Below are 22,315 nucleotides of genomic sequence, written 5' to 3' on the forward strand. Positions count from 1 at the left end.
GGATATGAGAGAGTATAAAGGACCTGTGTATCTGTTTACTCGATTTAGTAGGGGCTACTCGGCCTAGTAGTGGTAACACTTGACCGAGTATGGCTTACTCGGCCGAGTATGAAAGTACTCGACCGAGTATCATCGCTGTTGACGCGTTATTATAAAGCGCGAAATTGTAAAACTTATTTCATTTTCGACGGTTTCTTATCTTTCTAACCCTAATCTCTCTCTCTCTCTCTCTCTCTCTCTCTCTCTCTCTCTCTCTCTCTCTCTATCTCTATCTCTATCTCTCTCTCCTACCTATCACCCACCTCTTTATACACTCTCATCTAGCCTAGACACTAACCCAAGAATGGAGAATGGTTCATGCTTGAAGTCTCCAAGTCGGGATGTCCTCGTTGCCGACTTCGGTCTGCGTCTCAAAGTAAGGCGTTGTTTCGTTGTTGTCTTTCAGTAGGTTTTTGGGGTTGTCTAGTAATAGAACGTGTTACTACTTGTAGGATTCGCCTCGGAGTCTTGCATGGTTGGTTGTTGGATACATTTTCAACTCGGTTTACTGTTTAATTGATTTAAGATATGTGTTTTAATTGCTTGTACGATTGATAATATGCTTGATTGTTGTTGGTGGATTAAAGTATGGTGTTGGTGTGGAGATGATTATTGATGTTCGCGAGGTGCGTCCTCGACTGAGTGGAGTCACTTGCGGGAGTGGCTTCACGCCCTAGTTTCGTCCTCTGTGGAACCCACCACAGGAGGGGATGTGCACATTAATGAACAGGGTTATCGCTCATTGATGAGCGGGGCTTAGGTGGGTATGGTTGTGGTCCCCCACTGGCAGGGCTACACACTTCAGTGTGTAGTCGGTTACGAGATGTGTTTGGGAGTTGGAGGTGGTTCGTGAACAGCTGTTTACTTTTATCGTACTTGTCTTATTTTGTTATACAGTGAACTGACCCCGTGTGGTGTTTTCAAAATTGTGGTGATCCATTCGAGGATGGTGAACAGTTGGTTGTAGCAGGTACAGCTGGTCTTGATGCTTGCGGGGCTTGGGAGGGAATCGAGTCATCACGCTACCGAAGTAGATGTCACCGTCACTCATACTTAGTAGTCTTTATAGTTATTCATGTTGTATCTTGGCACGTTGTCCTACGATGTAAAGTCTTAAGCTATTTAATAAATGTTCTTATGTTGTTTATTTGATCTACTACCTCGGGCAATCGAGATGGTAGCACCTTCATACACTGGGGTGGTACTTGGTAAGACACCTCGGTGTACGGGGGTGTTACACCTTTATCATATATTTTACATCATTTTATTTACAAGTTATCAATTCAATCAAACAAGCAATCGTAATCGACCTTGATAAAATTCTATTCATAGCACTTCATAACGCAATTTCCGTTTCCTTGTGTTCGACCCCTTGTACTACATTTATTTGTAACTAGGGAAATTTATCTTTGATTAGGTGTGCGACAAAGCCTATCACACATATGTTTATATGTTAAACACTCCCAAAAAGTAATTTTAAGGAAAAAGAGTCAAGTAATCAGCGTTGACCACCGGAAGCATGTTACTTCTTATGTTTATCTTTAATCCAACTCCTCATTTCAACCATTTTAAGCGCAATGACTCTCGAGTACTCAACTTTTTCAACACTGCTCTAAAGTTCCTCAATCTTAATTCCATTTTTCTCCTTCTTTACCAATTAAACTCACCATCTAGTCCTCTCCTTCTCACTCTCATCATCTAATCCTCTCCTTCTCACTCTAATCAAGCTTTATTCATCCAATTTGTACTTTTTCATTACTTTACTAAATAATAATACTTGAGTAGAGCCCTATTTAAACTATATTTGTTGCATTCAACTTTAGGTTTTTTAATATTGACCAAAAAAAAAACTTTAGGTTTTTTAATTGTTTTATCAAAATCGAGTAGTATAATTAACAAATAATTGAGTTATTTAAAAATTTTCTTTTTGCAACAAATCGGGGATTGTTTAATTTTACAATTAACAAATAAACTAAGGTTTAATTTAACTAAAAACCGAGTGGTATAATTAAAAATCGAGTAGTATAATTAACAAATAAACTAGGGCTAGTTTAATTAAAAAGCTACCGCTTGAAATAATTTGAAAGAAATAAAGAAGAATGGTTAATAAAGAGGAAAGAAAGATTTTGGGAGGGAGAATAAAAAAGGAGGCAAAAAAAGTGGAGGGAAATCAGAGTTTGTTTTAAGGAAAATAAAAGATATCACGTGTCTTTGGTGGTCAACGCCGAGTACTTGGCTTTTTTTGCCTGAAATTGCTTTTTGAGAGTGTTTAACATAAAAACATATGCTTTAGGGAGTGTTTTACAAGTTTGCTTTTTCATGTTTATCAACCCGTGTTTTACGTGGTAAATATCTTTAGTTGCGTATTTGCAAAAATTATAAAAGTTAGATATTCTTAATGTACTTCTAAAGACGAATCAAATAAGATCCCACATGAATATATTTTCACTTATTTATCGAGAAAAAATCGATATTAATGTTCGCTTGTGAATAGTGTGCAAAAGAGAAACTTATAATGTGAAATTGAATGATGGAATAATGTTCAACAATTGATCCATAACTAAATAAGTAATGCATTGCTAATAATTCCTCCCTTTCCTCCTTTTTCACCCCACATAACCACCCTAAAACCACCAAATCTTAATCTCCTTCCATTTCTTTTTGTTCTATCTCCCTTGCTCAATAATAATTTAATAATGGATTAATTAATGAAAACACCCTTTAATGTTGCACTTTTTAAAACTTAACACCTTATTATTATTTTTTTAAAACCTAATACCTTAATGTGTACTTTATTCACATTTTGGTACCTTAAGTAGTTTTAGGCGAAAAAATGTGAAATACTGCCGATATTGAATCAACTGTGACTTGTAGCTATAAGAAGGAAGGGGGGAGGTTGAAAATGTGAATGAAGTGCATCATAAATACATCGTCATTTCTTTTAATAATGACCGGAATATTCCATTTTTTTTTACGTAAATCCACTTAAGGTACCAAAATGTGAATGAAATGCACATTAAGGTATGAAGGCCCTGTTCTTTTGAACTGAAATTGTCTGAACTGAACTGAATTGAACTGAACTGAATTTAATGGAGCTGAACTGAACTGAACTGAAATAAAAATAATAAAAAAATAATAAAAAATAAAATAAATAATAATAATAATAATAATAATAATAATAATAACAACAATAATACCAATAATAATAATAAATGTTATAATAATATTATTCTTTATTATTATTATTAATAAAATATCAATATAATAATAATAATAATAATCTAATAAGTAATATAAAAAATAAAATAGTAATATAATAATAATAATAATATATTAGTAAAATAAATTATATTATTAATAATATTATAATATATTAAATAATATAATATGTTAATAATAATAACTAAAAACCAAATATGATAAGTATAATATAAATATTATAAATAATAATAATTAATTAATATAAAATAATAATAATAATAGATGTAATATAATAATTAATTAATATAATAATAATAAATATGTTATTAATAATATTAATAAAAATGAATATACTAATAAAATATTAAATATAATATAACAATATAATAATAATAATAGTAATAATAATAATAATAAAATATTAATACCCAATATTGCCATTAATCATAATAATATAATAATAAATAAATATAATAAATATTTAAAATAAATTTTAATAAAATAATAACAATAGTAAATAAATTAATATAATAATAATAATGATAACAATAAGAATATAAAATAAGAATCATCAATACATATATATAAAGCAGAAACTTTTCAAGCGATATTAGAGAGTCCAACTTTTTTAGAATTCTTATATATAAAATAATTTTTATATAAAATTATTATCATTATCCTAATAAGTGTAGATCTAGCTTTTTCCTATTAATAATTTATGAGAAAATTATCCTAATCGAAGTAGATCTAATAATTTATGAGAAATTAATCCTACTAGAAGTAGATCAATTATTTATGAGAAAAATAATACTAATAGAAGTGGATCTAATAATTTATCTATTATTCTTTACAAAAATAAAAATAGGAAAATAACTTTATAAAGAATATTTATTTTAGAAATACTTATAACGCAAAAAAGGTCATATAATAAACGTATAAAAGTGTTAAAATTGTATATTTTAGAAACATACAATTACTCATTGTGAGAAAAAAAAAACAAAAGAGATCCTAATTTTTTACAAATATAAAACATTCTCCAAATTCTAAGTGGTTCGACTTTAACTACTTAGTGAAATCCGTGTAGTAATAAAGATAATTTTATTTTATTACATTTTTGAATATTTAAAAGATTTACAAAATATTCGAGTTGTTAATTATAACCAAACCCCTAATTATCTTCCAAAAACCATAAGAAAAAGCTGTTTTTTATTTAAAAAAAATACTCTAGAAAAAAGTCACATGTCATAATAGGAAAAGAAGTAAGGAATGACATTTACTTAGCTTTTGGCTTTTACAATGACGGCGGGAGGAGAAAATATTTTACAATGACAATATTAGAAATAAACAACTTCAACACTGGCATCAAATAGTTTTAATTCTGAATATGATTAGATTACCAATAATATTCACATAAGATAAAAAAAAATTGAGCTATCATTTAAAAATATTTAATAAGTCTCATATCGATTTTGTCAAGCCAAAAATTTAAATAGAAATGAACAAAGTCAAGAATTACAATTTTATACGGGACTAATAATCCAAGAACCAGCTAACTATGATTTTATGAATGAATCAGTGTACAATAAATATATAGAAAAATTGTGCGGACTATATATAATCTGCTATTATATCACGGAATTTTTTCTTCAAACTGGTTTCAAATTCATATCAAATCCATAATAGATGTTAAAAATATATTGAACTGCCAAATATACAAAATTATTCGGTTACATCAATTTTTACTTTCTAAATTCCAATTCATCTATGTGTTTTTATTCACTTAATTATTTACCGCGGTTTGCGTATGGCTGATTATTACTATGTCATGCACTAATTGTATATTTAAAAGTGCAATAATTTTTGCAGTAGCTTTTCATAATTTTTTTTTTTTTGAAAATTTCCATTTTGGTGCTCCAAGGTTTGGGTTAATTCCACTTTAGTGCCCTGAGATTTGCATAATTCCACTTTGGTGTCCTGAGGTTTCGACTACTTCCCACTTTGGTAACCCGAGTTTTGAAAAAAAAAATCCTTTTTTTTGTTAATGGTTAACTACGAGGTATCGCATATGAGTTTAGTTGAATATAAGGTACTGCTTAGTGTAATAAATTAGGTTAAAATAAAGGCAACTAATTGCATATATATTGGTTATGAAGTGAAACGATTGTACATATATAATTAGTAATTTGAAGCCATTTTCTTAAAATTGAAACTCTTTTTTGAAAATTTGTTCATTTTGTTATTATAAATAAAGAGTAGAATAATAATGTAAGATAATGATACTTGATTTTGTTGATAGACAAAATTTCAAATAAACAAAAATGAGTTATAATTTTAGTAAAATTAATCTAAAACTAATCAAGTTTAACAGTAGTATCCTAATATCCTACTCCCTCCAATCCACGCAAAACTCTTCATTTGCTTTTTGGAGGTCAGACTTTGAAAATTTGATCATTAATTCACTCAAAAATATATCCCACATCTACAAAATTAGATGCCGTATTATATATTTCGCATGAAGTTCATATGGAACAACCAGTCTTAATGGTAGATAGTCAAAACAAATTTATTGTTTAGAGATCTAACAAAAATCCTTCAAACAGTTTACATATATAATTGAGATATCTGTTGTTTTGCATACCACCATTCAACATTTACACTGTTGTATGCTTACAAAATGGAATATATTGGTAGATGTTGTAAGTTAATCTAATTTGCGAATCTTATAAAAGTTAGTCTCAGTTATCACGTGTTCAGTTTAAGGAATTAAACCACATTTTTGGGAATGACGTTTTAAATTGATGACTAAAATCGGTGGTGCGTACAACAATAAAAATAGGTAGCTACATAATATAATTAACGTAAACAAAAAAGAGTAGCCTTTATGTTAAATGGACCGATGATCCATCAATAATCAACTAAATCAACCCAATAGTTTTGTGTGTTCCGATTTTCAACATACTTAAGCCTTTTTTTATCAACTTGATAGAATTCTACTACCAAACCATGACAATGTAAATTAAACCAACGTTTGCAATCTATTGTTCAACAAATTCTTAGAACATTCAACATGCATATTGTAAAAGATGAATCCTAATGGAAGCCTCGTATATTCTATGTAATAGAATCACATATATTTTTGTACTGTTGTTTACAGACTACTAATAATTTTATTGGAATTCAGTATGTATTTGATTTTACGATAAGTATATAGACCAAAACACTCTTAATTGTAGATAGTCAAGGTAAACTTATGCTATAAGAGATATAACATTTTCTCTAAACACACTAAATATAGATAATTATGATACATGTTGCTTTACGTAACACCATTTAGTTTTACGTAGTTGTTATAGGTTAAAATGATTTGTAAAACTCATAAAGGTCTGTCTCAATTATTAAGGGCGGTTCATTTGGTAAGCTGGACTATGTTTATGGAGATAACGTTTTGTATTTAATTAAAAATCAGTGATGCCTATAACAATAATGAAAAAACTAACTACGTACATACTCTTATAATGTTAATTGATGTTTTACAACTGAAATGATAACTACTAAATGACAAAACTTCTATGATAAAAGCACTAATAGTTCATTGATGATCAACTACACCAATCACGAACTTTTATTTATCAATGATTTAAACATAATTGAATTTTTTTTATCAACTATAAAATAAATTTATACAGATGATCCTAATGGGAGTCCCGTGCATCACACGGGCTTTTCAACTAGTAATAATATTAATGTTGAAATAAACTACTCTGAACTGAACTGAACTGAACTGAACTGAACTGAATGAAGCTGAAATGAACTGAACTGAACTTAATAGAGCTGAACTGAACTGAACTGAACTTATTAGAACTGAAATTAAGTCCAAAAGAAGATGGCCTAAGTTTTAAAAAACTTTTCATAAGAGGTTAAATTTTTAAAAGTACAACATTAATTGATCCTTTAATAATTAACCCCATCTCAAAGAAGCAATATCCCACGATCCAAAAAAACCCGAAACCAATCCGAGACCTATCAATCACTTGGCAAAGTTAAGGAAACAATCCGAGGATCAATCGGTGGTGATGTGGTTTAAAACAGTGGGTTAACAAAACGAGCTGCCGCTTTAACTTACCGAATTTCTAGGTAAATTCTCTCGCTCTACACTCGACAATACTCTAATTAAAATCAATCACTGTTCTTCCCCAAATTACCCTTTCCTCGATTCTCTCTCACCATGCCGGACGACAACACTTCGGCGTTGACTTCGGGAAAAAGGGTTCGTAAACCGACGGCCAAAGTGGCGGAAAACGCCGTCGATCCGCCGCAAAAAGCACATCTAGAAGAGGCTAAAGTCGAGGTATTACCCTTGAAGAAGCGCGGAAGAAAACCTAAAGTTTCTGTGAATCAGTTGCATGGAATTGAGGAAAAAGATGTGGGTATTGCTGCCAAGGTGAAGGTTGAAGATGGGTTGGTGGGAAATGTTGGAATTCAGCTAGGGTTTGATGGGAGTAAGCAGTGCACGGAAAGTGTTTGTGGAAATGTCGAAGAGAAAAAGAGTGGGAAAAAACGAGGGCGAAAGTCGAAAACGATTGGGGATGTCATGAAGGAGGTAGGAGTTGATGTAGGCGTGAAAATCGAGGATGCGGTAGGAGAAGAGGGACGGAAAGAGGATTGCCCAGAAGCTGTTTGTGGAAATGCGTCAGTGAGTAAGACTGGGAAAAAACGAGGAAGGAAGCCGAAAATGATTGGGGATGTTATGAAGGAGGTAGGAGTTGGTGTGGGCGCGAAAATTGCGGATGAGGCAGGAGAACGGGGAGGAAAAGAGGAATCCCCAAGTGTGGCAGTGAGTAAGACTGGGAAAAAGCGAGGGCGGAAGCCGAAAGCGGCTGTGGATGTTGTGAAGGATGGGGGAGCTGGTGGGAGTGTGAAAATTGAAGGTGAGGTAGTGGTGAATGAGGTAGGGGAGGGGGATTTGGGGGGAAAAGAGAAGTGCACAGAAGTTGGTTCTGGAAATGTGGCAGTGAGTAAGACTGGGAAGAAACGAGGGCGTAAGTCAAAACTGGAACGTGCAAGGTTGGCGGAAAATGTTGGAGTTGATGGGAGTGCGAAAATTGTAGATGAGGTAGGGGAAGGGGTTTCGCGGGGAAAGGAGGAGGGACTAGAAGGTGGTGATGCGAATGCCGATGAAGAAGGGGGTGGTCAGAGTGGTAGGGCGACAAGGGAGAGGAAGGTGAGAAAGCCGAGGGTGGATGTAGATGGGCTTGAAGTTGGTAGGAATAATTGTCATCAATGTAAGAGGAATGATAAGGGGAGGGTTGTTCCTTGCAATACTTGCAAAAGGAAGAGATTTTGTATTCCTTGTATGACCCGATGGTATCCTGATAAGACTGAGGACTATTTTGCTGAGGCTTGCCCTGTTTGCCGCGGGAATTGTAATTGTAAGGCGTGTTTGCGTTTGGAAGGGGTAGTTAGAGAAATGTTGGAGAAACAAAAGGTGAAGATAAGTGAGGATGATAAAGTGATGCATTCTTTGTATTTGTTAAAAACTGTTTTTCCTTATTTGAAGCAGTTTGATAAGGAGCAGGAAATGGAAAAAGAAGTGGAGGCCCACATTCAAGGCGTTCCGCTTGATGAGGTAAAAGTAGAACAAATTGAATGCCCTCTTGATGAACGTATGTTTTGCAATAATTGTAAGACTTCCATTATTGATATGCATAGAAGTTGCCAAATTTGCTGTTATGATTTATGCCTTGTTTGTTGTCGGGAACTCCGTGAGGGTAATCTTCGAGGGGCCATAGATGAGGTACATGTAGAATTTGTGAATAAGGGTTTGGGATACCTGCACGGAGAAGAGCCGGTGGAAGTAATTGGTGGCAGTGTTCTCAATGATTCTGGGTTAAAAGGTTCTGAAGTTGTACCTTCTGAACTCTCAGTAGATGAAAAAGGTTATGATATTGCACGATCTGAATTGAAGTCAGATGAAAATGGTTGTGATAAGGAGACCTCAGAACTGAAAATGGATGAGAAAGATTGTGAAATGGTGACTTCAGAAGTGAAGTCAGATGAGAAGGGTTGTGACAAAGAGTCAGATATCGTGATTACTAAACTGATATCAGATGAACATGGCCCAAAACCTTGTCCTGCAGAACAATCTACTGATCTGAAGGCTCTTAAAATGCCGCCATTAGAATGGAAATCTAAGGAAGACGGTAGTATTCCTTGTCCCCCGGCAAACATTGGTGGGTGTGGTGGCGGGATGCTACAACTGAGGTGTATGTTCCCAGTTGATGTTTCGGAAATGGTGAAAGAAGCCGAAAAAGTTCTGCTGACTCACAAAGTTGATTATACCCCTCTAGTAGGCACTGGAGACTGTTCTTGCACCACTTCTATGGGCAATGAGGATTCTAAAGATTGTAACTCAAGGAAAGCAGCCTCCCGAGAAAATTCTGATGATAATTATCTGTACTGCCCTTCTGCCCCTGACATTCACAATGATGATTTGAAACATTTTCAAGGGCATTGGGCCAAGGCAGAACCAATCATTGTCAGAGACGTGCTTAAAACTACTAGTGGCTTAAGTTGGGAGCCAATGGTCATGTGGCGTGCTTGTCGTCAGTTGAAACATCCTGAGCATTCGAGGCATTTGGATGTCAAGACTATTGACTGCCTTACTTGGTGCGAGGATGATATCAATATTCATAAATTTTTTACTGGGTACATGGATGGTCGCTGTGATTCCTTCATGTGGCCATTAATGTTGAAATTGAAAGACTGGCCTCCTTCTACTGAATTTGAAAAGCATTTACCAAGGCATGCAGCCGAGTTTATCCAAGCATTGCCTTTTAAGGAGTACACACACCCGCGTAGTGGCGTTCTTAATCTTGTTTCCAGGTTACCAGAAAAATCTCTAAAGCCAGATTTGGGGCCAAAGACTTACATTGCTTATGGGGTTGCACAAGAACTTGGGCGGGGCGATTCTGTGACTAAGTTACATTGTGATATGTCTGATGCCGTGAATATTTTGACTCATACAACAGAAACGAGGATGAACGCTAAAGCACTCCGAACGATAGAGAGATTGAAACAAAAACACAAAGCTCAGGATGAGAAAGAGATATATGGCACTAGTCCAACTGAAAACCACCATGAGGTAGTTGGTAATGAGGTGGACGTTGTCGATCGGAAGTGCATTGCTGACTCCCCTAAAGAAGAGGGTCAACTTGGTATTTCTGTGGAGCTAGGAATTTCGAATGTTGTGAAACTGAAAGACAGTAAGTCGCCCCTCCCCAATGCTCTAAACCCAGATGATAAATCTGTCGGGATGACGGTTACTGATAAACTATGTGAAGCTCTTCTGGATATGCGGAAAGGAAATGGGGTTAATGAAATTTTCGACATTCCTGTCAAAGATGCTCCCCAAACTGGACACCATGATGAAAGGAAAACTCATTTTGTCAATAATGAGGTTGAAGTGGAGGAACATGTTCAAAAAGGAGAAGCTAATATTGACGTCATTTGTAAATCTAGTTCACCACCACAAGAGGAAACAGATAGCGGTACTTATGAAGAGATGAAGAACCCTGGTGTGAAAAGGCGTGGTAGAAAAAGGAAGACAGAGATCTTACACAGACAAACGGGGACACCTTCGAAAAAATTGAGGAAAAATATGAATTCTTGTAGTGAAGCAGAGGGTGACACAGATATATTGACCCCGCGATTAAGCGATGGAGAGTTGGTTGAAGGGGTAGAAGCTTCAGAAACTGTGGAGGGTGGGGCATTGTGGGATATTTTTCGGCGAGAAGATGTCCCAAAGCTAGAAGAGTATTTGAAGAGTCACTTCAGGGAATTTAGGCACATACTTGGGTGCCTTGTGCCACGTGTTGTGCACGCTATTCATGATCAATATTTTTACTTAACTGAAGAGCATAAGAGGAAGCTCAAGTTGGAGTATGGTGTGGAGCCATGGACATTTGTTCAAAAACTCGGAGAAGCCGTTTTTATTCCCGCTGGTTGTCCACATCAAGTTCGAAACCTGAAATCGTGCATTAAGGTTGCTATGGATTTTGTTTCGCCTGAGAATGTTCACGAATGTGTGCGATTGACTGATGAGTTTCGTTTGCTTCCCCCAAATCACAAGGCAAAGGAGGATAAGTTAGAGGTGAAGAAGATGACTCTATATGCTGTGAAGCAGGCTGTTGAAGACTTGAAATCCTGATGCTTTTCCAGTTATGTGGAGGAAGAGTCCATGACTCCATTATATCAGAACCTAGTTCTTTTAATATTTCACTCATGTTTGTATTTTTAGTTGACTTGTGGAGGGATGTCTATGATTGAAGGTCCTCACTGTTGAGCTGGAACTCTTGTATCATATCACTCAGATGACCTTTCTGGCCCATTTTATATGGTTAGATTTTCTTTCTTTCTGAATACATGTATTTCTGAACCTTTGTTTGTGTATTTGTAATGCTCTTATTCTGATGTAGGTGTAAAACAGTTGCTTCCAAATTTATATGCTGAACTTAAACTTTGAGTCTTGAATGAGACAGTTTTACATGTGCTCCTCATTTAACTGCCGGATTAATGGGTCAATCTGACATGGTACATCTAATATTGCTTTATTTATACTTTTTTTAGAATTAATTTTGCTGCAGTCTTTGCATTCTATTGTTTCCTCTCTGGTCGTTGCCTATGTGCTCACTTTAAATCTCTCGTAAAGCTGTACCATTATGTCTCTAGAGACGCAATATTCAGTCTTTGGTGCTTCTTAGCCTCTCCTGATTGAGTTGGTGCCTTCTTGGGACAAGCGTACAGAAAAGCTCCTTATAATCTATATATCTCCCGATATGGGAAATGTGAGTCATATGATGATTATGATGTGTATTTTGTAGTCCTTAGAATGCAGTTTAGAATTGTGTGTTGGACTTCTCTTTTCCTATGATGCTCAGATTCGGGTATGAGGATCTAATACGGGTTCGTATCCCAGTGTCGGATCCTTTAAATCTCAAAATCAAGGACTTGAAGACACTTTTTGAAGGATCCAAAAATCCAAGTTGGGGCTCGGCTAATTTCTGCTGACCTGTTTGTTCAGCTTGTAAATTTCATTTTATTCTGGATTTGTCTGTACTATATTCTTTTTATCGTATCCTCTGACTCCTTTTTGGAGTGTTTAAACTGTTGATAATCTGGTTGATTAAATAGTCTCAACTTCGGTGAAATGTTGCTGTAAACTATAATACCAATATACCATTTATGCCTGGTTTATCTCCCGGTTTATTTTTCCTGATTCTGATTCCGTTTCTGTTAATTTTAAGAAATGAATAGCTTACCAGCAGTGGAGTGTTGGCCTTTCTCATAGACAGTAGTGATTATCTGTGCAGTGTGCACTTCTTTTGTTGGCTCTATGACCTAAATTTTGAAGTCGCTTCAGAAACCAGTGCAGCTACTGAACGCCGTCCACATTCCGCAGCTCGTTGATTTCCAGATGCAAGATTCTTTAGAGGTTTGTAGTTTGTATTATGCTACTTCTAATTACTCCGTCATGTCTGAATTAGTTCTGTACGCAATTTATTTCTGGCCTTCTCAACCATGTCTTTAGGTTTTATTTTTCTGCAAATCTTTACAGTAAAATTGCAGTGCTTAAAATGGAGGTACCGTGGGACATTAGGTCTCAGGGTTCGAATACCCCATTCCTTTTTATAGTTTTATTCCACCTACCTCTGTATACATCTAATCCGAACCACCGCACCTTTCAGTTCAGCCACCCCACTCTCTGCTCCCCCGACCGTAGCTTCAGCTTCAAACCCCTCCCCATTGTAGAAAGCCCAACCCTGAAAACTCCCCTGCACCCTGAAAATTCCCTCACCTACCCTTGAAAACTACCGGTGGAAAGAGATTTAAGCGTTTTATTTTCAACCGGTAGTGAAGGATAAGGAAGTGGATAAGTTGGAATAAACAGCCGAAGTTCCAGTTGCATTTTCTCTCTTAAAAAATCTATCCAAAAACAAACATAAAAATAAAGGGACTATTTGGTTTTTTAGCCTGACTATGTTTCCTGTAGACAGCTGCACTGATGGGCGGAGGGCTTTATCATTTGTGATATAAATTGTTCAAGGGTGTCCACTCTGCTGCAGGAGGCTCGTGTCATGTCGCTGTGGCTAGGGATGTCAATGGATCGGGTTCGGGTCGGGTGAAGCCTTATCCGTCATCCATCCGTCCTTTTAAAATCTCATCCAACCCGTCCGTCATCCATGAAACATATCATCCGTCATCCATCCATCCATCATCCGTGGATGAAACGGGTGGATCGGGTGATAAACGGGTGTTGTGTATATTTATATTTCAAGTTTAAAAAAAATAATGATTTTTTTTCTCTACAAAAATGAAGTTAGATAATTACTTAGTTTAACTTTCTAGTTGGTAAGTTCACAAAATACCTATATTGAGAGTAGATAAATATGAAAATTTAAATATTTTATATCTTAATAATGTGTTATATGTAAAAAAATTAAATAAAAAGTAATAAAATCGGGTGATGGATGGATGTCGGGTGGATAGCGGGTGGAATTTCTTCATCCAACCCATCCGTCATCCACATCCATTTCATCCGTCATCCATCCATCATCCATTTAAGTCGGGTTTTCATCCATCTTTTAGGATCGGGTGGATCGGATTTTGATGGATGCGGGTGAAATTGACATCCCTAGCTGTGGCTCGCACTCCAAAGTTCAAATTACTCGAGAAACCGTATGCTTTTACAATTGTGAGGAATGTTTAGCGGCCATCACTGCAGGTTCATTAGACTCTCTAATTGACAATCCTAATATTCTGCGAGTAGTTTACAAGTGGAGACTAAATCTTTTATGTTTTCTCTAATACAACCTCCGTTGGTCCTTTGGATCGTATCAGAACTGTTCAAGTAAGTACTGGTCTAACAGCAGCGATATAAGTAATGTTCTATTCTAACATTTTGAGCTCTGAGATTTGCTTAATAAACCAGAAAATCATCAAAACATGGTTGGCTTTTTTCGCTTTCTGTTTATTAGCTGTTCAGGAACCTGGCTTATCGGAATCTAGATGTTGCATGCATTACTCAATTCTTTGACGTTCATGTGACTCTTATCTGTCTGTATTTTTATGGTCTTCTGTTGTCTTGTCGTGATATTTGGGCTTCATTTTACCTTGTGCACTCTGGGTATTGACACTCGGACATTTTATTTTAGCCCCAAGAAAGGATTGTATTTTATAGAGAACCGATACTAATGCTGCACGCATTTATATGCCAGATAGTTAAAGCCAAGCCTAGGTGGTCTGGGTTTTTCAAGAAGAAAAAGCATACTGTGATTAATATCTATACAATAACATCAATGTTACTGGTTTGATATTGAGGCTAAGCTGTGTAATCTCCATACCGAGCTTATTCTTCACAAGGTTTGTTTGCGGACTGCGCTCTGAATGATAATTTGACACATTGCAGTAGCACCTAATAGGCATAATCATCCCCAACTTCGATTTAATTGATTAATATGAGTAGTAATAATTTGTATTAACGTAACATTATTCACGTATTGTTTAATTTTATCGTCTTCCCTTTACACGGTAAATGTATTTTTGCAGCTTAGAGCCCAGTATTGTTCGGTTTGTACTGAAAATTTTCCATTATGTTCTTCAAGACGCACAATTTATTCTGCTGTGATGACTGATGAGTATGGTTGAGAAATTGTGGTAAATGATCTTCTCCTACATTAAGTTAATATGCAGTAAGTCAGTAACTCATTCAAAGAAGGTTGGTAATGTTTTCTTGAAAATTAATTCCCCAACAAATAGAAGACAAAAAAAAATTCAACATCAACTACGTGTTTGATTTTAGACTCGTACGAATGAAAAAATAATCAAACTTAGAACGAGTCTATCCAATCATTTATCTTCGGTATTATTGCTTGACTGTCGATATTAATACTTCCGGTCGACACCGAAAAAATTAGTTTTACACAAAATCTCATTTGTAATGGCATTTATCCGTCACTTTGGAGTGACGGATACCATTTTCCCTCACAAATGACCCAAATAGATGAGAGAGGGAAGCACATGGGGGTGTCCTCACCTTGTCCCCCCTATCCGTTTTGTGAGTGGCATTATCCGTCACTTGCTCCAACCCGTCTTTAGCAAGACTAATTGTTAGTTTTATGATGCAAATCTCAACTAGAAAAGGCAAAATTTAAGAAGAGGACAAAGAAAAAAAAGGTAAGGTTCCCCCGTTTTCATGCTTTCAAAAATTCAAACGTACAGGCAGCATATGTTAACAAACACATGTTTCCAAGTTAAAATTCAAATGTTTTTTTTTTGCAATAAAAAAATGTCCCGCCATTTGTAACACCAATCAAAGTTAAGATAGTGACCCTTTTTTCTCTCTTTTCTGCCATGCACAGTTTTCTAAGTGTCCTTTCTTCATTTTACTGACCATTTTTAAACAACAAGAACCCTCACCAGTCACCATATTACACATATTATTACTAGGCCACTACCATTTAGGCATTTACTCCGTATTTTAAATCTGTGAATTTTTATTTTTCTTTCGTATAAAATAGTCGATTTTATTGCCAACTTTACATACGATTTAAAGAAAAAAAGAACAGTAATACTCGTAGTATTCTAAAAATTTGTCTAGATAAGTTATTTATTTGTACGAAATCGAGTGGAAAGTTTGGTCGATATACACTATTTCAGTAAAACCGAATATGAAATAGCAACTACGTAAAACCGAGTATTAGTTAGAAAAACTAAAATAAATATTTATTCCTTGTAATAATAATTTCTGCTATCATCACATTTCACCACTCTCACAGTCTCACTAGTGTAGTCACTAACTCACTACCCTTTTCCTTTTTTTCACAGTTATCATGGCAGTCCAAAGTTCTTAACTTTCTCTTTCTTCAAATTTTTGGCTTCTTTTTATTATTTTCACATTGTTAGGCATAAAAACTATGATACTCTAGGATAAAGTTTTAATCTTTGACCTTAAAAATCTAATCTTGCACAACAATTTGTTAATGGGTTTAGTTATTTTGTTGATTAAACTAGTTCTAGTTTCTACCCTTTTCAGCAATTGCCCTCTTGCTCTCACTCCTGATGGTAAACTTTCTTAGCTCTTTACCTATTCTTCTGGTCAATCTCATTTTGGGTCATTCCGAAACTCTCTTTGTGTTGGTAGCACAAGGGTAAGACTGCGTACATCCGACCCCCTGCCTTGCAGTTTGGCGGAGCAGTGAGACACTGGGGTAATGTTGTTGTATGTTTAATTGGATTTTGTCTATAGGTTGTAATTTGTTTGTTCTTTTTTACTGTTTATGTTTCTAGGCATGATATTGCTTGAAATTAAGAATTTACTGAATGATACCAAGAATGCCCTTGGTAGTTGGAGAGATACTGATGCTACACCATGTCAATGGATTGGCATTTCCTGTAATCCTCAGGACAACAATGTCATTGTTATGTAAGCACCATCTTCAGTTTTTTTCATTCGCATTTGCTTGGTTATTACTCCCTCCGTCTCAATCATTTGTTTACCGTTTTTATTCATTGTGAGGGGTATTTTCATCAAGGGACGGAGGGAGTAAATTATTGTTGTTTTCACATTTTTGGTTTTGTTTTGCTTTACATTGATTCTTTTCATTTATTTGATGTCCCCTAGAAATCTGCCTTACATGCAACTTGGGGGGATAATTTCTCCAAGTATTGGAAAGCTTACCAGGCTTCAAAGACTGTGAGTTACCAAGCTGTGATTTTTATCTATATTGAGTTCAAAAGGTCTTGTACTCTTGTTTAAGACGGTTTTACAATATCTTATTGCAAAACCAGAGGCGGTTTTACAATATTACAAGTGTAAAACTGTTGTACACAAGTATTTGATTGACATTCCAGGTGACTGATCTTATACTTAATTGTATCATGACAATTTTTTGTTTTATTCATGTGAATTAGTGCACTTCATCAGAACGGACTACATGGTTATATTCCTCATGAAATTGCAAACTGTAATGAGCTTAAGGCTTTGTAAGTTGAACCCTTTTCTGTAATCCCTCTTACTGTGTTCATGTGTACCTGAAGCGTACTATATTTAGTTTGAAAGACGCTAAACTAGCCAATTGTTTACTGGTGTTTTATTTCAGATACTTGAGAGGTAATTATTTGCAAGGAGGTATACCAGCAGAGCTTGGAAATCTTTCTAATCTCAACATACTGTAAGTAAGCCACTTCTAATTCGTACAAATGCCAACCCTTGCTTCATTTATTAGAGTGTTTGCAAATCGCAGTGGCCTATCTTTGCTTCACAAAGCCATATACTGACAGAGTGACAGTCTAACATGTGAGACCGACCCCTTAACCATATAATTAGATGAGTAATCCTTAAGTATTTGGATTGGTCTCTCGTGTGAAAATGTTTCATGCGACACTCATTTTCTTTTTGCTCAACATTGCATGATCTTTCTGCTGAACTTTGTATTATTTTGCTGAATTGAGCATAACAAGTCCTAGAAATCACACCCTTGGCCTTGTGATCTTGGCTTGACTTTTTGTAGTCAAAGATATATGCCTGTTTAGGGTTATCTAGTGCTCCCTTCACTCACTTCATTTTCATAAGCTTGTTCAATTATGTGCGAGAGATTTTGAACAAACGTATGGGTATGAAATGAATAAAGGGAGTACTCTTTGCTAATCATCAATTAGAATGTGCGTATCTATTACTACAGGGATTTGTCAAGCAATTCATTGAAGGGTGCTGTACCTTCCTCTCTGGGGCGTCTGACTAAGCTCCGCTATTTGTAAGTCCTTAATTCTGAATTTGAAATGTTTTAGACGTTGGGGCCATTTGTCAGCTTATCAAATACAATCATGGCAGTTGAAAGTTGACCCATGCATTGATTTTTTTTTTTTGCACGTTATATTACAGGAACTTATCTACAAATTTCTTCTCAGGCGAGATACCAGATTTTGGTGCTCTGAGCACCTTTTCAACTCCATCGTATGTTGACTTCTTGACATCAAACTGAACCTTTCGTATGAGTTATGATAGCTTCTTAAAAGTTATAATTCCATATATGTTTTCGAGCTAACTAGTCACTCCCCTATTGTGTTGTTCCTCTAACTTCATACTTACCTTAATCTTTGTCGTTTGTATGGGTAAGAATCCTCAATCCTATGCAAGTAGTCAGTTAAAACTAGGCTAATTTACCATTAGTTTAGAAGTATTACCGTCAACATGGTTTTCTATCAGCATAAGTAAATTTACAATTGCACTTATCTCCTTGCTCTCTTGTGTGTGCCAGAGTTTATCTGTTATATCTTCAAATCCCCAGCTAAATTCAGTACTTGCATTCCTATAACTCTATTATCTCCATCTTCAGTTTAAAATAGTCCCAACATTCTTGTTCATTATTCTTGTAATGTAAGATGCTTGAGCAAATCTGCGGTTGGATAACTTTTTAAGGCGTAAGATCAACGAAAAATGATTGTCTTCGTGGTTGCCTTCTATCCCGGCTGCTCATAGTTGCTAATTTTTCATATAAGAACTGATAGAGCTAGTGATATAGCTGGTGTTTCAAACCCATTATATGGAGTAAGTAAGGAGGTTTAGGGCTTAGGCTTAATAAATGCTCGATATGAGAGTAGAACATTTTCTTAAGTGAAGGTTTACTGGTGAAGACAGAAGCCATGGACAGTTTTGAGCAAATTACCATAGATGAAGAACACCCTAATATTACGTCAATAAAGGAACATCGTAATGATGCAAACATATGCCCTTATATGAATAGATTAAGTAACGTTTTTGGCGAGGCAAATCTCAGGCTACAGAAGCAGAAGTGCTCTAACTCCTTAAACATAACTTCAATTTGACTTGGATGTGTAAGTTATTTAGTGGTATGTTTGAAACTTCATACCAATTGGTAGCATGATGTGCCACCAATTCTAGCTCTGATATTTACAACTAGTCTCAACTAGCATTGATGAGTTGTGTTCATCGGTGCTATACGAGTCATTGCTGTTATCTTAAGTTATTTTCTTTGATAACAGATTTATAGGTAACTTGGATCTTTGTGGTCGACAAGTGCACAAACCATGTCGGACCTCACTTGGGTTCCCTGCAGTCTTACCCCATGCTGAGAGCGATGAAGCCCCAGGCAAGTAGAATCAGTGGCTGCTTTTATAGTACTTTGGATGCTTGTCAATTTTTTAATTCTTTCAATATGTTATTGGCAACCTTGCTTATTCAAGATATCTATACAGATATGGCAGTCCCAAGTAAGCACTCGTCTCATTACATCAAAGGGATTGTGATTGGGGCTGTGTCCATGCTAGGAGTGGCTCTTATTGTGCTTGTTGCTTTTCTTTGGGGCTGGTCGGTATCAAAGAAAGAAAGAGCTGCTAAAAAATACACCGAAGTAAAGAAGCAAGTTGAACCCAATGCTGGTAAATCCCTCTGTTTCATGTTGTGGTAAAACTCGTCCACATATGATTCCTTGAATGTGTCCTCTACCGTGAACAGGCACCAAGCTTATAACTTTTCATGGCGACCTTCCATACCCCTCGTTTGAGATCATAGAAAAGCTTGAGGCTCTTGATGAAGAAGATGTCGTGGGTTCTGGAGGTTTTGGTACCGTATATAGACTGGTCATGAACGACTGTGGAACATTTGCTGTTAAAAGAATTGATCGCACTCGTGAAGGATCTGATAAGGTGTTTGAGCGAGAATTGGAGATATTGGGCAGCATTAAACACATTAACTTGGTAAACTTAAGAGGATACTGCCGATTACCCACCTCAAAGCTTCTTATTTACGATTATTTGGCCAATGGAAGCCTAGATGATATATTGCATGGTAAGTCAGTAACTTGATTAGGAAACCTTTTTTCCCTTTTTTACGGCTATATCCTACAATGAAATGCGCTACCGTTCAAGTTGATTTCTCATCTTTCAGTCTGCACATACATATTTTGCACATATATCATAAGAGAATTGGTTGTACTTGTTGAAGCAAATTTTCATGAAAATGTGACAAACCCGCTATACTAAAAAGTAGCAGAATTGGTAAGTTTGTACCCAATTCATAGTTATCTTGTGGTAATTCCAACAGAACGGGTTGATGGTGGAGAAAAATTGAGCTGGAGTGTGCGTTTGAAGATAGCCCTTGGTTCTGCCCGTGGCCTAGCCTACCTTCATCACGACTGCTGCCCAAGAGTTGTTCATCGTGACATAAAATCTAGCAATATTCTTCTTGATGAAAATATGGAGCCCCGTGTATCTGATTTTGGCCTTGCAAAGCTTCTAAAAGACGAAGAGGCCCATGTCACTACGGTTGTTGCTGGTACATTTGGTTACTTGGCTCCAGGTATGTTTTGCTTATGACCATATTTGAGTTGTTTTTATGGTAATATTATTGATTTTTGCCTTATTACCATTCTTGACCAATGCACATAAAATGGTGCATGACCTTGTATGTAAAAACCAAAAAAATTCGATCGACCTTGAATATAGCTGAAAGATCAAGAAACCAACTACCATTTGTTTTAAATTTTAAATTGATGCGTCTTGGTATATATATTTCAATTTGTACAACTTCTAAAAACTCATTATTTTTTATTGTGGATTATATAACGGGAAAAAAATTACGACTCACTGAGCTAAATTGACGCAATGTTGTTACTACCATGCATGGTTGTATATATGTCTGCATGGTTCTCTTTCAAAATTTATTTCAGTCTTCACCCCCAAAATCCAAATGAGCTTTTGTGATCTAATTTTAGTTCTTACACCATAAATGCAGCCGATACAGCTTCAGAATGCAATGCAGTTGTGGTGATCTTGAAACTTATGCGTGCCATGTTGGACGTAGTCGTTTAGTTTATGTAGAAAATCAACTTATGATTTACTGTTGCGCTACTTCTATCTATTTTCACCCAAGCTTGATTGCGCCTTTTCTGTTGGCTGTTTTGAGCAGAGTATCTGCAAAGCGGAAGAGCAACCGAAAAGTCTGATGTTTACAGCTTTGGGGTGTTATTGTTAGAGCTTGTGACTGGCAAAAGACCTACTGATCCATGCTTTGTTCAGAAAGGCTTAAATGTGGTTAGTTGGGTAAGTTCTAAGTCACATATTTCTCTAACTTCTTAATTTACCGTTAATGTGATTGTCGTCGTAATATTTTGCTTTCCTCGTTATCCATTTTTTGGAACTATTTATAATTATACAACACTGTTATTATCAGATGAACATTCTGCTGAAAGCTAACAAAATAGAGGAGATAGTGGATAGAAGATGCCCTAATGTTGACCTTGAATCAGCAGAAGCCATTCTCGACGTTATTTCTCAATGCACGGATGCAGACCCCGAGGAACGGCCATCGATGAACGAGGTGTTTCAAGTTCTAGAACAGGAGGTCACGTCTCCATGTCCTAGCGATTTTTATGAGTCTCACTCAGATTATAACTGAATGACTGTTTGAGAATTCAGGATGCCTTGTAAACCTCGAGTCATGTAAATTTGAACTAGCTGATTATCTTACGTTATTTTGGCCCTTGTTAGAGAAATATACTCCATCTAGGAAGAGTTTTCATGGGCTAAATCAAGATGGAACTTGCATCAGTTAGAACATTCTGAAGTTGTACAGGTCTTGGAATGCCTGCTTCATGCATCAATGTTAGTATGGTACTTGCTCAGTTGGTCCTTGTTTTTTCTAATTCTCGACACATTATTTTCTGGGTTGTGCACCAGTTTCCCAAAAACTAACTAAAGGATAACGAAAAAAAATTCAGGAAAAAAAAAAATTATCATCAGAATCAAGGTGCACCATCAATCACTTTCAATTTTGTCCAAAGCTAACCAAAAAGTAGAAGCAAAAGTTTGGAACTCTAGTTATGGCCTATGGGTTCTAATGGACCCTCCATTTTTTCTAAGGAAATGGAGATGCACCGAAATACGATCTTGGCCGTTGGGAGAAAATGGACCACTCATTTCTTTTTAGGAAATGGACAGGATTTTGCTCCGTTCTAATGTAGTATTACCGATTTACCATTTATTGGAACTATTTGATGCG

The 22,315-nt window shown here is 35.8% G+C and overlaps 2 protein-coding genes across 3 annotated transcripts; both read left to right on the forward strand.

Moving 5' to 3' along the window:
• The first annotated feature begins 7,246 nt into the window (after positions 1-7,246).
• LOC141600894 (lysine-specific demethylase JMJ26-like) lies at positions 7,247-14,332 on the forward strand. Of its 2 annotated transcripts, XM_074421156.1 has the most exons (3): positions 7,247-11,635; positions 12,609-12,741; positions 13,935-14,332. In XM_074421156.1, the coding sequence occupies exon 1, from the start codon at positions 7,466-7,468 to the stop codon at positions 11,444-11,446; it is 3,981 nt and encodes a 1,326-aa protein (XP_074277257.1). In that variant the 5' UTR covers positions 7,247-7,465; the 3' UTR covers positions 11,447-11,635; positions 12,609-12,741; positions 13,935-14,332. The 2 variants fall into 2 exon arrangements, with proteins under 2 accessions (XP_074277257.1, XP_074277254.1); XM_074421153.1 differs by lacking the exons at positions 12,609-12,741; positions 13,935-14,332 and adding an exon at positions 11,715-11,769.
• Positions 14,333-16,024: 1,692 nt separating this feature from the next.
• Positions 16,025-21,938, forward strand: LOC141600902 (LRR receptor-like serine/threonine-protein kinase FEI 2). The gene is made up of 13 exons (XM_074421163.1): positions 16,025-16,359; positions 16,585-16,720; positions 16,919-16,990; positions 17,209-17,280; positions 17,397-17,468; positions 17,979-18,050; positions 18,179-18,250; positions 19,300-19,406; positions 19,513-19,695; positions 19,772-20,104; positions 20,360-20,614; positions 21,224-21,357; positions 21,488-21,938. The coding sequence occupies exons 1-13, from the start codon at positions 16,278-16,280 to the stop codon at positions 21,710-21,712; spliced, it is 1,815 nt and encodes a 604-aa protein (XP_074277264.1). The 5' UTR covers positions 16,025-16,277; the 3' UTR covers positions 21,713-21,938.
• The last annotated feature ends 377 nt before the right edge of the window (positions 21,939-22,315 follow it).

The sequence above is a fragment of the Silene latifolia genome, chromosome 1 (assembly GCF_048544455.1).
Source record: "Silene latifolia isolate original U9 population chromosome 1, ASM4854445v1, whole genome shotgun sequence".
NCBI lineage: Eukaryota > Viridiplantae > Streptophyta > Magnoliopsida > Caryophyllales > Caryophyllaceae > Silene > Silene latifolia.